Genomic DNA, 18,451 nt, shown 5'->3' on the forward strand with positions numbered 1-18,451 from the left:
CGACGGCTCCACCAATCCCTTTCGGTTTCATTGTACATATTCCTCGGTCATCCACTGCGGTCAAAATCCAATCTGCTACTAAAGCTACTTGATCTGAGGCCAACGACATGAGCAATCAACATTGTCAAGGAGGAAGATGAGTTGATTCTTGTTCAAAGAATATCAATTCAATTGTCGCTGAATCTTGGGGGCTCAGATTTGGGTATATGATTGGGTTGAGCTTCTGAGTAGCAGTGGGAGGTTGAGGTCGGACGAAGACAATGCCTTGAAAGTTGAGCTATATTATTGGGTTGAGGTAATGCATTGAAATGGACTATACTGGTTGAGGCAGTAGCAGTGGGTTGAGTAGCAGAGTGGGATGAGTAGCAAACGTAGGCAGTAGAAGGCAGATTAGTAGTAGAAGTCGGCATTAGCGGTTAGATTCGCGGTAGTAGTAGTCATTTCGTCATCAGTAGTAGAAAATTTCTAATAGCGACAGTAGCAGGCTAGTAGCTTTATGAAGGTTTCCTATCGCGACAGTAGCAGCTTTGTTTGATCCCGGTGAATTGCCTGAACAAAAATTGTAATAGCACCTTTTTATCGAGTGCCACTGTGCTACTGCACCCAATGTGCTATTGTGTTATTCGGTAGTGTGCTACTGTGCTACTCGTCGACAGTAGCAGTTAATATGTAGTGAAGGGTATTCTGGTAAAATTGTAGCGACAGATGACATGTAGATATTAGTTTGTCCTAATTTGTTAATATTTGTCCATATGTAAGATATTGTGTAAAGAATGTATTTATAAACTAAATTTGGTTAGTAACTTTATAGTAATTTACTATGGTGAAAATCGGTGTATGTCTTCCAAAAGCCAAAAGCCAAAAGCCGACTCTCTATCTCATGATTCTCATCTATGTCGACTCTATCTCAAAAGTGAGAAGATTTCATCTTTCTTCACCTCGATCAATCTTTTACTTGAAGAAGATTCAACAAGTGAAAATCAGTAGACGGCTCGATTCAAATCTCTAACAGTAGAGAGTATCTTTGATGGCGAAGATGTGGATTGTGGAGGATGTTTCAGGAATCTGGTCAGCCACCAAAAAGTAAGTCGTCTTTACTAGTCGAGTGAAACGAGAATCCCACAAAATCACACATGACTGAACAAAAGAGAACGATTTTTTTTTTGGCTTTAAACCTGGGTTTTCGACATCGGTGATTCGGTGTGCAGAAGGTCTGAAGGTTTGATAAAGAAATTGTTTTAGTTGGAGTTGGTGATAAAGAATGAAGCATAATTGCATAAAGCCAAATAGATTTGTGTGTTCGTGGTTTTATATTGATCTTGCTCCTTGGACTTTAGTTGCCAACCCAGAAGCTTTGGATCAGCTGTTCTTCTTCTTCTTCTTTTTTTGTTCAAATCGGTTCTGTTAAACTAGTAAAAGTTCAATGTTTTACTTGATCCTTTATATGTACTCTTGACAAGTAGTTCATGCTTTAGTTTAGTGTTTGACATTGTTGAATGATGATTGAATACACATCTAAATGATAATTTTTATTTCAGTTCCAGATAATCAGTACAGATTGGAGATTCATCATGGTGGTGGTTATTTTGAGAAGCAGTTAGATGGGAGTAAGAAATATAAAGTGGCTAGGTTTAACAAGATGGGAGGGAAGATCTACTTGGACGGATTAGACCGTGAACTCCTGTCGTTGATTGAATTGAACAACATTGCCTATGCTTTGGGGTACAGGGAGGAGCCTATTTCTTATCACTTCAACTTCCAAGGAAAACATGTAATGAGGGGTGGATTCCAATCAAAAACGATGCAGAGGCATTGGAGATGGTTAAGCTGATTCCATCGAAGACCAAACAAATTAAGTTGGTGGTAGGAGGAAAAAAATGGAGGCTGAATTGGGTGATTTAAGGCCAGAAGATCTGATGAAAATCCACTTAACACTGTATCTGCAGCAGAAAAGGAGAGAATGTTTGAAGAAGCTAATTTGCATGCTAAACAGTTAGATACATGTGGAGTGGGAGTTAATGAGGATGGTGGCCCAGATTTGATTGATCTTGAAGTGGAGCTGTAGAGGTAGGTGAAGATGTTAACGTGGGTGATCCGGGTATGGTTGGTGAAGACTCAAGTGGTATAAAAGGCCTGTGCCAGCTGAGAAGGTTAACAAAAGCGGGAGAAAGCCTGCAGAGCCAAGATATAAAACAAGGGATAAGCCCAGCAAGCAATCAGAGGTTGTAGTTGATGATGATGAATCTGATGATGGTTCAGATATCTATGTTGACTCAGACTATGATCTTGAAAATGACGAGTTTGATGATTTTTAATCCGAGAGTTGTTGAAGAGTTTGAAGATACGGGTTTTAGAGGATATTGTTCTGATGAAGCAGGAGATGCTGATGAGCTTATGCTTATGTACCCTATTGCTTATGCTGTTGTAGAGGTGGAGAACCAAGACTCATGGACCTGGTTCCTTGAATATCTTAAGTGAGACTTAGAGATTGAATGGGACAGCAGCTATACATTCATGACAGATAAACAAAAAGGGTTAGGAAATGCCATTGCAAGTATGTATTTCAGTTTTATTTCATGTTATTAATTCCATTCCGGTGTCATTCTTTGTTCACTAACATGATCTTAATGGGATTTTGCAGGTTTGTTTCCTAATGCCGAGCATAGGCATTGTGTAAGGCATCTCTACAATAATTTCAAAGCCAAGCATCCGGGAGAAGGGCTAAAACAGATGGTATGGAATGCAGCCAGATTAAGCACAATTATGTGGTACAACAGACACATGGCAGATCTAAAAGATTTGAGTGAGCAACGTATCTAAGACAAACTATGAGAGACTTGCATGGAAGCAAGTACGTACTGCCATTTTTTTAAAGGATTAATGCCAAACCAATACTAAGTGTCACGGACTGTGGATTTTTATGTTTTAATTCTACTACACGACGTGGATTTGATCTAACTATTCGACATCCGTTGGTTAATTAGAGCTATATGGGAAATTGTTGCAAAGTCCTCATCGGTGAAGGCAACAAAATTGCCTTTAAAATTTTTAGGAAAGTATTTTTTTTCCCAGTAGATTTCCTCTAGATTTGGATTATATTTCTCTACTTTCCTAAACCTACGTTAGGATTCCTTGCTTAAGTTGGGTGGTTGTTGCTATATAAGCATAGACGTGCTCTATATTTTTTTAATATGAGAAGTGTTTTGTGGTCTGGGTCGTGAAACAATCAAGGAGACTGACATCAAGTTATTATGTTTGTTCTTATCTAGATTACATGTAAAGCATGGTTTGTTGCAACGGTTACTGATTAAATACTTTGCTAGCTAACTGGTTGTCAATATTCTCATTACTGTGCAGAGTCTTCCAATATAATTTCTCCTTTGCGCGCAGAATGGATGCACTAGATATTGAGAGCCGCTTGCGTAAGGAGGCTTTCGCTTGTTCGCAGACATTGGAAGTATGCTATCATATTTCGACTTTAGATATTGGAGACCCGGAAATTTGTTACGGTATTTTTGAACCAGTTCCAAAACAATATTCTCGTGGAGTAATAAGGAGGTTCGAAACTTTGGAAGAAGCCAGTTCTCACTATCAAAGTTTGAAGGAAAACAACCCTAGCCCCTCATACGTGATAAAACCAGATGGGCATTTGCCTCGGCACTCTGATGATGGAGGTGCTTGTAAGGTCAAATATTCTTGTGTGTTTGAAAAATTGCAGCACTGGTTGGACAACTTTGTAAAGAAGAATAGGTCTGATGTCGATCTTTTTAAGTTTTTGGATAATCTTGGTCCAGCATTGGAGTATCGGTATAAAAAGACGGGTTCGATTGGCGACATTGTGAATGACACGGTCATAACCGATGATGGACGAGTTCTCTTCTGGAATTGGGCTCCAAAAAGTAAAGATTTCAAAACTGAAGTTGGTATACTCCGAAACTTTATTGTAGATATAAAGACGCTAGCAAAGAATCCTAGTCGTCTTCAAGCATTTGAGGACTTTATCAACGACGTCATTCTAGTTTTTCCAGATCCCGCTACTGATTTGCAATTATGGGTTTTCAATTATCCAGTATTTATGACCAAGAAAAAGAGTGTGAGGTTTCTTGAAGCTTTGCACAAGATGGTGTGTGATCCCAGTTATCCAATGTCTACAAATGTTGAATTCAACGATGCAATACGAAAATATGACACGACATGGAAAAATAATTTGAGCACATACCTCGTGTTGCAAAAAATTTTGACTTTTCGTGGTGGTTACAAAGTGGATAGCTTTGAACTACCAAGATATGTATATAACAGCGTTAAACACTACGGCCAACATGCACAAAATTTGAATCAGGTATATATATGTTCTCACATCGAGAGGTTCTAATTTTTTGCGTTGATTTTGACGGATCCGAATATGTGCATGTTTGCTAATTATTATTTGTTATTTCCTTGAATGAACAGCCTGAACTCACCCAAGTCGAGGTTATAGACTTGTTCTATTCTATCCAGGATTTTGAAGCTTTGCCAGAAGACTTATTTCGAGCATTATACGAGGGTGTGAATTCGCTTGAGCAAAACTTGCAAACTCCTTCGAATTACTCATTAGAGAAGGTGTTGGACATGGTGAAAGGTTTGTTTTACAAATGTTTAATTTGACACTGCAACTTTGACATGTATATTGTTTTTTTGATAAGTTGACGAGAATATTGTTTTCTTATTGATAGGAGGAGAAAGTATGTGAGAAAGAGGCACGAGAGAGAGAGAGAGAGAGAGAGAGAGAGGAGAAGGAGCAGGAGTCCCATTTCATCTTCTTCTTTTTTGGTGGTTCGGCTTAACTATTTTTGTCCTTTTTAGCGTGTGTATTTTTTTTTATTAATAAAAAATAACTTATATTGTAAGACAACTTCATGTTCATTCTATTATAAGATCCGAATCATCATCTAATATCTCTCTCGTAATGCCCTAATGGATTTTTTTTTCGGTCGGAAAGATAACATCATTGAAGAGCTAAAAGGCTCATGGCACATTTACAAACCTATGTGGATATAGTTGTTCTACAATAAAATTTAGGTTGATGTTATTAACACATCTCATCTATTTTTCTATCCACACATTTTAATTTTATTTACAAACTTACAACTTGAATTAACAAAAAAAAATGTGTTAACCATGTGTACTTCTTTAAAACAGTGACAAGAAGATATTTTTGCCGAATTTATCTAAAGAAACATAAGAAAGTCGTTATTCAAAATATGGTCTAACACAGCACAACGAAAAAACACAAACACACTATACACACTATACACACTATTAGTTGGATCATATCACCTGCAGAGTAAAACTAGAGTACCAAAGACAAAGTGAACCAATACAACTACTTCAATCATGATATAGGACCCTTCCACTAAGGGATTGAGCATTACACCAACGTACTTTTCGATCACATTTTTCAATCTTAACAGTTTATAACATAATTACCTACTGTCTATAAGATTAGCCAGGCTCCGGTTGTTGAGTTCGTAGAGGGCTGCAATACACGAAGTGCCTTCATCTCATCTATATCATATAACTCGGACCATGTATCAATAAGGGGATTAACAGGGATTCTTTTGTCCTCAGTTCATTAGTCTAAGCATTTTGGAGGCGGAAAAAGGGTTTTAATTTGATGAAGAATCTTGCATTCTGGATTTCTAGAGGCTGCAGAGGTCTTTGCCTATGGAGTTTCTAAAGCACACTACAGATTAATAGATAGTACTCCTAGTAGTTAAAGTAATTGGCAGATGGGCTACAGAACTTTTCTAACACCGTAAGTGGCAGCTTCTTCCAACTGCAATTTTTCATGTCAAATTTTTTTATCAGCTGCTGTTTAAGTTACCATAAAAAAATTCATGGTGAAGGGATCAGAGATGGGCTTGTCATGCTTGTCATGTACAGTTTCCTAAGTTCGGAGTATAGTAACCTTTAGAGAGTAAATCTTTTAAGAAGTGAGGAAGAAAATTTTAGCACCTTTAAGCCCATCAAGAGAGATATTAATTCAACCAAGGCATATGAATAAGCTGGTGAGCTTCTGGTATAGGTGTAAGAAATTCCTGGTAATAGAAAAACAAAGAAATTAAAAATGAGTAACATAAACAAAAGCTTGTCACCACAAATGTAAGTGAAGAAGCAAATATAAGTGTCTTTCTAGCTTCTTGTTAGTCAATATTAGGAAAACTACTGTAAAGAACTACCCCTGATTTTTTTTTTTATATTTTATTTGGGAAAATTCCCTCTGCGTGCTTAACAACAAGGGTGGCTTTTGGGCCGTGCGATGTGTGCGGTCGTACAGGACTTCCGATTTTCGGGAGCCTCCAAAAATGTTTATCATATAGAGATCAAAAATAACAAAAAACCTTATTTGTTAATTGATCGATTTCACTTTTCGAGTATAGAAGTTTTCAGGTTCATTCCCTATCACATACAACTCCTCTTCTTCTTTTTTAAGTTCAAGAACTTGAAGGATATGTTGTCTCCTGTATTAGTTAAGTGAGAGATTCTAATTTTGGTTTATAGGTTCTCACCTGATAAGGCCACATCTGAAAGTTCGTATAAAACCTCCTATTACAGCCCTGCTCAAAAACACCGTAATTTCTGGCCATTTTCTTTTTCAATGTATGGGTCACATATCTAGTAGATATACGATAACATCCAAGCATATACATATAGATATAAACTGGATTTGGGATCAACCTCAGACTTTCCAGGCTGGTTGACAATGTCTTAGCTACACAAAATTGAAAACTTCTTTGAAATTAAAAGTGAATGTACGATTACTTGTTTAGAACTTTCCTGGAACCGAACATATATGTAGCTGACAAGTTCGAAAGCTTATTAATCAAAGTTGCATATATTATTTTTTTGATACAAAAAAGTAAAATTACGGGTCGGGCAACCCAAGTTTATACTAACAAAAAGTAAGACTCTAGTAGCTGAACATGGAAATCTATTACTCTAAATGTGACCATTCGGAAGTTAGTGTCCTTCATGAGCAATGATGTCTGTCATGTTATTGGCTTCTCTAAACACATGCATAAAGCAAACAGAAGAGAAGGATATTGCAAAATCTCTAATGTCATGAATGAGCTTGAGAAGTCTCCAAGGGATGCTGATTCTTCTATTAATAGCGTCAATAACCAGCTTTGAGTCACATTCCACTTGAATATTCTGGTAGCCTTGGTCCTTTATTTTTTACTAATTAAGCTGTCTCTTAAAGCTACAACTCCTGCAACTGGAATAGTTGTCTTCTCTAATCTTGATTACAAAGAAGTTGCATATATTTTGATTAATACAAGATCTCAATACCACACGCGTGTTAGCAGATTTTACATTTTTATAGCGTCGGCCGGATTGTAGTAAATGGATTGTAGTCTGTAGATAGAAACAGAAAAGTGAGAAAGTACATTGTATTGATCTACATGTTGCCGTATACAAAAAATTTCATTTATTTCCCGATCTAATCTATACAACAACAGACAATGATAACTACATATACCGGTAAATAGAACTTTACTGGTAGGGGAACATAAAAAAATGATAAGTTACAACCTTAGTTTTCTAACAACCACCACCACCTCCTCCACAACCACCACCACCACCACCACCTCCACCTCCTCCACAACCACCACCGCCACCAACATCACCACCACCTCCTCCACAACCACCACCGCCACCACCATCACCACCACCACCACAACCGCCTCCTCCACCACCGCCACCCCTCCTTTTCTTGCTTGATGATCCACAAGCAAATATGACCATCGATATGAGTGAGAGAGACATAAGAACCATGCCAACCAAAAGCAGGCCGCCAGAGTTGTCTGCCAAAATACTGAGACCTACTCCCACTCCATGACCACCACCACCAACAACAAAATAATTTCTAGCCATTTTTTGGGTCTCGTTGCGTAACAATACTTGCCGTATGAACAAATACTGTGTAGAATTAAAAGCGAAGAACAGCTATATATATAGGAATTCCAAGCATACGTATCACATGCACCTATGAGGTGTTGAAGTTTCAAAGCCATATTCTTCAAGTATTTGAATTGGCAGCTACAGATTGAAAGGTTGAAGCTTAGACAAGTCTTACAATTAAGGTGATCCACATATAAGAACATATATATATATATATATATATATATATATATATATAATGCAAAATGTACACATCACATTTGCTGACATTCGTTTGAGGTTGATCTAACAACAACAATGCGAAAAGTCTATATGTTGTACTTGTATACCAATAAATTCCAAGCAAAAACTATGGATTTCTTGAGTTTGGACTCCCAAAGTATATCAATAAATAAGATCTACATATAAGAACATATAAGAAAAGAATTTTCTGCTTCACATGCTTCATTTTCAATCGATCGAGTCGTAGACTACCTCGCTTATGCTACTACAACTGCTTATACTAGCAGTGGCAGCTCTAGACACAACTTGCAGCAGCACTAGCCTTACTTGCCTGCAGGTAAGAACTGAGTCACTAACGAAACTTACAAAGAGTGCACAACTGGGTAGTAAAACACAGGTTAGAGATATACGAGTGTCGACTGAAAAATTACATGTTCAAAACTATCAAAACAGCTGAACCACTTCACAATAGCTAGATCATCATCACACATCATTCCACAAAATCAAAATCAGAACAATTCAATCAGAAGTTAATGAGACTTTATTGCATTCATAATGCAGTCTTCTTTTTCTTTTTTCAATCTCCTACCTCCACTTTGAATAAAAATTCCTAACTTATTCCTGTAAAACATGGCTTGTAAAAGTAAAGCCAACAACATCAGTAGCCAAATTCATATATAGCAATTCACATGGTCCAAATTCATATCAGTAGCCAATTCACATGATACCCTCTCAATTCTCAGTATATTCAATCATATTGATAGCATCCTCTTCAATACCAAACTCTCTTCAATCACCACGATAACATCCCACATCACAAGTTTGAAGCTTGTAACATAGACCTATTCTCCATCTAAACAGGAATCGCCAACAGCGTAGGAGATACCAGTAGTTGTTGTATCATTATCTTCTGAGAACATACAAACTGAAATTGAAAAGTAAGTTGCTTGAACCAGAAACATATTAATTATTTAGTCTTCTTTATTTTTGAACGTAGGTCCATTTATCTCAAGAGCAAATAAAATAATTAAAGTGCAACATTCAGACATGTAAAATCAAGCCACTCACTAAACGCAAAAAAGTAGCAACAATATGCTTCAAATGATGCAGCTAAACATCGAAGAGATATGACGAAAATATAAATCCAAAGATAACTTCAGTACATTACCAAAGACAATGAGGATAACAGCTAGCTATGAAGACCTGCTTTGTAAGCTCTTTAGACCAACTAGCTACACAAGTGTAGATAATCCACGCGTATGTATTTTTCCTTTCTCTTGTGCAGAAGATTCACTATCAATAAACACAAAGCAATTAGTAAGTTATCATGAGCTAGATTAACGATTTGACAAGAATGACAATAATACAAAAACATGATGTTAAGGTGCTTACATTCCTACAGTGTAACCAAGTAATGTGCCGTCTTGCTGAATAAGGACTCCATTTGAGAGTCTCCGAGCAACAACTGAGGATGGTTGTTGATTCTTTTCGGTAGTGCGCGCAATCGCTGCCGCTGCTGGGAGTGTAGTCGAATGTGAATTTGTGGCAATGAAGCTCGCAACCGACATTTTCCAAATAATCGTCCCAAACCAAAGCAAACCTTTCGGTTCCAATTTGGAATAAGAGCGGTAAAAAGTAGTTGTAAACGCGGTCCTCCTCGAACCCTTCTGGGATAACCGGAAGAGCATCATCAAGGCCCTTGACAGGTTAATCGAGCCACTGACGCTGGCGAATATCAAACACGTACAAACCAGGCTGCTGGGAGAATAAGGAACTGCATGTTGGTTTCTTGGTCCCAAAGCATACTAAGTAGGAGTCACCGTAGAGCACCACTCCGGGAGCCAAGCGACTTCAGATCCTTGTTCCCTTGGCCGCCGTCCGTCCTCAATTACGAACCATAAACGCGACTTGTCTTCGGCCCTAACCTGTAGGTAAATCGGTCTGTTCCACTCAGCAACCTTCTTCTCCTCTCTTGTTCCCGTCCTCTCCATCGTTCCCATCTTCTCCCTTTCGAACAAATCATAGTTTCGATCAACTTTTCTCTTCTTTGACCGACTGCGAGACAGAAGTACTCCTCCCATCGCTTTGTCTTGATGCCTATATACACACACACACTTACATAGATGACCTAGTTTTCATTGGACCGAAGAAAAAGAAAACGAATAAACCAAAAAGGAAGATGAAGAAGAAGAAGGAAGGTCTTAAAACAACGTATAATATCAATTATTTTTGGCAAATTATTATTCCCTTAATGTATGAGACATTTGGCTCTCTGTATTGTAACTATTGTTTCCTTGCTTCAGCTTGAAATGGAAGCCGGGGATGAGATTGATGCTATCTTGCACCAGACTGAAGGAGCTGCACAGTTTTGAACATATAATGTTATGAAAGAAGGCGCTCTGTGTTATGCTATGTTGCTATCAATCTGTTCTCAATTTCGAATTTGCTCTGTCCGTAACTTATTAGAATTGATGTGATGTGGAAATGGAATCTGAGTATTAAGTGGGGTTTTGGAATTCAGTTTACTGAGCTACAGATACTGTTATCCTCAGCATTCGGAATCCAAGTACCTTCAAGCGCTCTTGAAATTCATTTACTAAAAATTTCTATAATCCCCAGCATTGGGGTCAAATTTTTCGGTTTCTGGATCTTATTCTAATTTGAATCTCAATTTCAAACATTGATGGATAGTGAGTATTCATTTTAGTGATTTTACAGCAATCAAAAATGAAAATTGAATGATCGGTGACTTCTGATGTGAAATCAGTGGAATATCAGACTCTACAGTAACATTCTAATAAGTTGAGATAACTCTGCAATTTTTCATGTCAATTTTTTTATCAGCCACTGTTTAAAATTCATGATGAATGGATATGTACCCCATTAATTTGTTACTGCTCATCTAACGCATACCTATTCTCCATCTAAACAGGAATCGCCAACAGCGTAGGAGATTTGTTGTATCATATGAGAACATACAGACTGAAATTGTAAAGTAAGTTGCTTGCACTAGAAACATATTCGTTATTAGTCTTCTTTCTTTTTGTAGGTCCATTAATCTTTAATCAATCTCAAGAGAAAATCAAATTAAAATTGGAGTGCAATATTCAGACATGTAAAATCAAGCCACTCACTAAACACAAAAAAGTAGCAACAGTATGCTTCAAATGATGCAGCTCAACATCTAAGAGATATCCAAAGATAACATTAGTACAGCTAGCTATGAAGACCTTCTTTGTAAGCTCTTTAGATGAACTAGCTACACAAGTGTAGATCATCCACGCATTGTTCCTTTCTCTCATGCAGAAGATTCGCTATCAATAAACACAAAGCATTTAGTAAGTTATCAGATTTGACAAGAATGACAATAATACAAAAGCATGATGTTAATTCATATTACCGTGCTTACATTCCTACAGTGCAACCAAGTAATTTGCCGCCTTGCTGAATAAGGACTCCATTTGAGAGTCTCCGAGCAACAAATGAGGATGGTTGTTAATTCTTTTCGGTAGTGCTATCGCTGCCGCTGCTGCGAGTGTAGTCGAATATGAATTTGTGGCAATGAAGCTCGCAACCGACATTTTGCAAATACTTGTCCCAAACCAAAGCAAACCTTTCGGTTCCAATATGGAACAAGAGCGGTAAAAAGTAGTTGTAAACGGGGTCCTCCTCGTACCCTTCTGGGATAACCGGAAGAGCATCATCAAGTCCCTTGACAGGTTGATCGAGCCACTGACGCCGGCCAATATCAAACACGTACAAACCAGGCTGGTGGGAGAAGGAACTGCATGTTGGTTTCTTGGTCCCAAAGCATACTAAGTAGGAGTCACCGTAGAGCACCACTCCGGGGCCAAGCGACCCCAGAAATTCCTATAAAGGCACTCCCACTCCTTTTTCTCCGAATCAAACCGAACCAAGGTATTAGATCCGGCGCCTTTGCTATAGGCGTAAATATACTTATTAGAAATACTGACAAGATGTGGTGCAACTCCTAATTTGATTGGGAATTCAGAAGGGAACTCTGAACGGACATCACCGCCCCTGCGCGGATCGAAACGGAAACGGTAGCAGCGTCGAGGTGCCAAGGTATAGACGAGACCGTCACCGGGGCAGGCCACCGAGCCGGTCGAATATAAAGTCCATTCATCTTTTTCGAAACGCCATTGTTGCTTGCTTGGTTGTTCCCATAAGTCCAAGTGATCATACCCGATAGAAAATTCTATTGAACTTTTACCAGTATATTTATGTCCACCAATCATGTATAATCGGGAGTTCAACACCACAAGGCTGTAAGGAAGGCGCAGGTAACCAAGCTGGGGAAGATCTAATCCACGGAAGATTACTTTATCATCATCGTCGTCATTCTCTTCAGATCCTTGTTCCCTTGGCCGCCGTCCGTCCTCAATTATGAACCATAAACATGACTTGGCTCCGGCCTTCACGTGTAGGTAGATCGGCCTGTCCCACTCAGCAACCTTCTTCTTCTCTCTTGTTCCCATTCTCTCCATCCTTCTTGTTTTCCTTTCGATCAAACCCTAATTTTGATCAACTTTGCGAGAGAGAAGTACTGCTCCGATCGCTTTGTCTTGATGCCCACACACACACACACACACACACACACACACACACACACATATGACCTAGTAACTGTGCAAATTAGCTGTGCAATTAAAAGATGAAAAATTGACTTTTACAAAACGATCAGATTAGACAAGATCTACAACACTAAAATTCCTTATGAGATATACAGGCTGCCCCTACAAGGAATCAACAAATGGCAACTAACACGAAAAAGAATGTGAAAATTGAAGCTCTTCCTATGGTGAGTAACAGTCCATTGGTGCTGCATGCATTTCTCGTTTGCTACATCTCTTGTTTTTTCCCTTTAAGGCCAAGATACATATCATACATCGTTAAAGCTGTATTTTTAACAGTATATCCAGACTGATTCCGCGATGGATGTGTAAAACCCTAGTCAAGGGCAATTTTTCTCCTTAATCTTAACTGCAGAGCCAGAAGAAAAACATCTGTTTAGGAATCTATATTGGCATACATACAAGTCAAAGTAGCAATCATCAGCTCAATACTGGAAATGTAATCCATCATCTAAATCCACACATAGTAGTATAACTAACCAGCTGTTGAGCCTCAATGGTTTGCCTGCCACGTCTTGAATCTTCACGCCGTAATCTTTTCGTTCGATTTAGTAATCTTTCGTTAAACTCTTTTATATGATTATAGATGCTGTTATCATCACATTGGACAACCATTAGCGGGGAAGGTAAACCAACACTATCTTACAAACACTCAGGAAATCTAAGGATGACATTTGCAGATAAGAGGAAATGGATTACATGCTTCATCATGTATAAATAGGATGTCAGCAACGGAAGTTTGAGGCATTTATACCAAAGTTTAGAACCATATAAGAAGGAATCAGTAAGCTAGAATGGGAATGCAATGTATTGTAACTAGTTATTAAGAAAGTTAAAAAAAAAAAAAAAAACAAAAAAAACAGAAAAAATAACATAAAATCTCACAACTTGAACTTGTAAAGTACATCTAAAATGTACATGAACAGATCGATAGGCTTCATTTCTTAGATACTATAAAGATTTCAAATGCCAAGTATCTCACACTTGTATTCTAAATCCCCAAACACCGGCTACTGAAAGGATCCTCAATAGGTCCCTAAGATCAAACTGATAGCCTTATGGATTTATGGTACGAAGGGGAAGATCTTGCAACTAAAGGATCGAAGAAAGGGAACATAAGACACAAACAGATCAGAAAGATTCCTTGCAATTAACGTATTATAGGCCGAGGAGGCCTAGGGAGAGACACACCTTTCTCCTAATCACGTAATTGTTTTTCCAAATCCAACAATCTTGTAAAAACTTTTAGCTTTGAGTTGAGGGAAGTGCCAAACCTTGTAATGTAATAATTGTCATCACATGAACTTAAAAATATAAGTACCACGACAAACTTTAACAATGCACAAACATATCATATTCAGTCCTAGACTAGACAGTAAATGATGTATGCCTAAGCAACCAATAGAAAATAATCCCATATATAGAGAGCAGAAAGTTGCAGATTAATAAGATCTAAGCAGTATGGAAAGCAAAGCAACTATAAGTATACCTTAGCCGATGCCTGTTACAAGCTGTGAAGAATGCAACAAAACCGTTTAATATACTCCTGAGAGCACGAAAAATCTGGAATGCAAGAACGAAAGAATGGTGATTAATTAAACCATCGACCTAACAGCGACATAAATCACAAACTACAATTATAAACTTATCTTACAACCTGTGAAAAGAGGTCATTCCAAAGTGAACGCCATATGGAAACTTCAACAGTCCTCACTGTTGCCTGAGAAGCTGAAGCAAACTGGAATATGTCGGTAATGAACTTCCATGAATCTCGAAGCGTATCATATATACAAGTAAGAAGAAAGGCTATGATATTGCCTAGAGCAAGAATCATGCGAATTGGAGCATAGAGTATTGCCCACAGCATCCTAAATATCGGATATACAACAGAAGTGGCTGCAATGCAACAGAAACAAGATTATTATATCACTGGCTTAATAACTCTGAGACAATAAGAACTCAAAAACATTGGAAGACCTACCAATGCTCCAGATGGACGAAAGGACAAACCATATTGGAAACAGCAAAGCCTCCACCAAGTTCTCCACTATATTGCAAGAAGACTCGATCAGAAAAAAAATCATTGTACAGATGCTCCCCAATACTTCGAAAAGCACATTCCAAACTGGGAGAAGGAATCCAAAGCACTGTACGAAAGGTTCCAACATCGGCTGGGCTAAAACTGAGAAGAAGGAGCGAGTGGTCCTTCTGATAGCCAAGAACCACTGAACAACCTTCTGAGAGTGATGCAGAAATAGCATTGTTCCCAAGTATTTGATCCTTGTTACCATTGACCAGGTTTCTATCCAATCAAATAGAGGCCCACAAATACGAGATGCAGTTGCCTTGAGAACTGGAACATTTTTGTACAGGTCATAAAATCCAATAAGGACGGTGGCAACTGAGATAACCACATATAAAGCTCTTGCAAGAGGACACATCCACGGGCGATAAATTTTGCAAAATCCTGGGTAAGATTGAAGGAAGATAGCCCAAGATGGAAGCCCAGCCTCCAGCAAGGTCAATAACCGGAGATCAGACATTATTATATCTCTGAGTTTAAACGGGAGGTCATGGTCATTGAACCTGAATAAGATCAAGACATCCTTGTACTGGGTAGCTTCAACAGCATCTTCACAGTCACTGTTATGTGTCTCAGCTGGCACAGGTATAGCCTCTTCCATGTACTGAGTAGCTTCAACAGCCTCTTCACAGTCCGTAGAGGTATTCACATTCACTGGTATATCATCTTCCATGTTCTGGGTAACTTCAGCAGCATCTTCGTAGTCAGTAGTATAGGTCTCGCAGTCTGGAAACTCCTCAGAACTTACATCAACGCCATCTCCAATACAAAGGGAGCTTGCTATTTTCCTTCTCTTGTAAGGTCCAGTAGGTGGAGGAGGTGAATGAGGAATGCTAGTGCTACCGCCACTGGTTGGAGAGCATACACTATAGTTGCTACTGAGGCTGTGAAGAGAATTTTCCTCGATAGAAAGACGATTGAAAGAAAAGTCGTCTTCAACATCAACATCAACTGGCATGCTTACTTGGGCATCATAAAACACCTCTCCTATAAAAGTTCACAAAAGAACAAAACCAAACATTCAGTTCTCCTTTCTATTAGTTAAGAAAATACAGTAGTTAGTTCCAGCACCATCAAGAACACTTAAAACAAGATCTAACCATATGGAGATTTATGAACAAATAATGTACAAAGTATATAATTATCCAAACGTTCAAATCAATTAGCAACGGAAAGATGATCCACAGAGAATGTCATTTATGTCCAAGATAGTAAAGTTACATGTTACATGTAGAAGGACATGGAGGCAACTGCTGATTATCACTAAGACAATAACCCTTTGCCAACCTTGAGTCATACGCAATAGCTCCATTTTTGCATATATCAAACCATCATGTTATTGAATCTACAGCTGTTTACACAAACTACTCACAATTGCTTCTGTGTACTCTATTTTTAACAGTAAACTACTTCATGGCAGCCACTGCTGAGTGGGACTACAACGTAGCAATATACCAAGAGAAAGATTTGATACTGTCTAGTTTAATAGCAAAGATTAAGCTGTAATAATAAGCAAAAATGAAACTCCAATAATAAGCTGTCTACTCTAATATGAATAGGTTAAGCTTTAGACGCACACATAAGACATCTAGCTAAGCAATCTGTTTGCTTGATTAGATTAAGCAGTAGAAGCCAAAAAAAATAAAATATTAAGGCTTCAAGTACAGACAAATACTTCAGACATTGAGGCTCAATGCTTGGTAAAAAGATGAAAACTTAAACAATGAAAACCCCATGTCATCAGAATAATAATGTCAAACTATAACAGTAAATACCATAATCTCATGTATCCAGATCAGAGATCAAGAGGGTAAAGAATATTACCCAGGGAATCTAGGTACTCTCTCAATTGTCGATTCTCAGAGACTGTTCCTGAGAACCAAGAAGATATACAGTTTGCAGCTTGAGCAATACTGTCGAATTCCCATCTTTCCATGAATTTAGCCTCCGCAGCCAGTGACGTGTCAGTCTGAAAGTGACAAAGAAAATAATGACACTGAACACAACAACACTTACAATGAAGTAGATACAAGAGTTAAAGGATAAGGGGTGATACCTGAAGCTCATTCAAGTAATTTATACCTCGAACGTTACTCCATGCAACTTCAAACACAATGAAACCATACAAGGTCCTATGCAACTCACTGCTTAAAAGCAAAGAATTGCGCAGTTTCTTTACAGGCAGCAAAACCCTCTTCCGAGACAATGCTTCTGCTTTGATGAATGATACCCACCTAGTAAACTTTTTTGGTTTAACAGTCTTGGAGCACGCATTCTTTCCTTGTTTTCTGTCCTTCAGCGCTTTAGAGTTTGCAAAAGGAGATAACCTTGACTGAAATTCAACCAACGTTAAACTTTAATCTTCCATCAATCAAACTAAAAGAAAAAGGGAAACTAGTAAACACTACGGAGATGGGATAAGTGACCTTGGTAACCATCAATTGCCAGAAGTGTGCTGGCCGAGAACCTCTCAGCCATGGCCGATTGTCCACCAAAATATAAAACTTCCTACTCTCTGAAGCCAGCACTAGGCTAAGATCCGAAAGATAAGACTGCAAGTCCCTGCAATCATCACAACACACAAAAAAAAAAGCCTCACTTCCTTGCTCACACAACAGCAAACAACCAAAATCAACGGTACATTATGCGTTCAGCAGCTGAAGAAGCACAATGTTATCTCTACGTATAGCATTACTGTAACGACACACGGTCACACGCACAAACACCACTTATAGCAGCAAACTCAAAGCAACGAAATCGACTACATTTAGGAATTGAGCTGATTATTCAGAGTATCAATCACAACTGATTAAAACTAATTCAGAACAATCGAAATCGAAAGATTGGTTACCCAATTTGCAAACCAGTGAGGGGGGAAATGCACCGGCCGGCGTCACTTTTCCCCATAAAATCCATGATGTAAGCTCCAATTACCACCAGCCACTGCTTCCGACAAAATCAAAATCCACAATCACAAATCTAACAATCTAAAATCGCATCCTCTTTGTTCATACATTGCATGAATGTAAAAGGAAACTACAGATTTGATAAACACCTCGTTGCTGCTGCCGTTGATGATGAACGGAACAATCTCCGGCGAACTTCATACGGGGGGAGAGAGAGCGAACGGAAGTCCTCGATGGAAAAATCGACGGCGAGGATTCCACCGCAATCCTCCGGTTCAAATTTCCAGGACCAAACCCTTTCTCTTCGAATTTCCAAGGGAAGAGAGAAAGAGAGAAGACGCGTCTGTTGCTCCGGGGAATCAGTTTATGAGAGGATGGGAGGGCAATTTGGTAAATAGAGGAGGGTGAGGAGTCTGTCTCACGCTTCCCGTCATAACCTCATTGGTGTCCTAAACCGGGATAACAGAAGAGTCTAGAGAGAGAGAGAGAGAGAGAGAGAGAGAGACACGTACTTGCTTGCCGGTAATTGGAATGGGGATTTGGAGACGAAACGAATCCTCTGGGAAGTTAAAACCGCCACATATTCCCTTTCCCGGGTAATATTCTTCCGTGTACTCACTCGCATGCTCGTTACCGTATGAGCT

The 18,451-nt window shown here is 38.7% G+C and overlaps 1 protein-coding gene across 1 annotated transcript; it reads right to left on the reverse strand.

The window, feature by feature from the left end:
- Positions 1–12,874: 12,874 nt before the first annotated feature.
- On the reverse strand, positions 12,875–18,375 carry LOC101302183. The gene is made up of 10 exons (XM_004304041.1): positions 17,957–18,375; positions 17,753–17,844; positions 17,328–17,463; positions 16,958–17,233; positions 16,726–16,870; positions 14,800–15,888; positions 14,476–14,714; positions 14,308–14,381; positions 13,299–13,407; positions 12,875–13,167 (listed from the first exon to the last, which is right to left on the reverse strand). The coding sequence occupies exons 2-10, from the start codon at positions 17,815–17,817 to the stop codon at positions 13,135–13,137; spliced, it is 2,166 nt and encodes a 721-aa protein (XP_004304089.1). The 5' UTR covers positions 17,818–17,844; positions 17,957–18,375; the 3' UTR covers positions 12,875–13,134.
- Between the last annotated feature and the right edge of the window lie 76 nt (positions 18,376–18,451).

This window comes from Fragaria vesca, linkage group LG6, assembly GCF_000184155.1.
Source record: "Fragaria vesca subsp. vesca linkage group LG6, FraVesHawaii_1.0, whole genome shotgun sequence".
Taxonomy (NCBI): domain Eukaryota; kingdom Viridiplantae; phylum Streptophyta; class Magnoliopsida; order Rosales; family Rosaceae; genus Fragaria; species Fragaria vesca.

Bases quoted from the DNA above. Each gene is read 5' to 3' on its own strand.
- LOC101302183 (XM_004304041.1), bottom strand. From the start codon at position 17,817: ATGGATTTTATGGGGAAAAGTGACGCCGGCCGGTGCATTTCCCCCCTC. The intron at 17,234-17,327 runs GTCACTTATCCC...GTTGAATTTCAG, and splicing joins GGCAATTGATGGTTACCAAG to TCAAGGTTATCTCCTTTTGC. The intron at 15,889-16,725 runs GTAATATTCTTT...GAACTTTTATAG, and splicing joins AGAGTACCTAGATTCCCTGG to GAGAGGTGTTTTATGATGCC.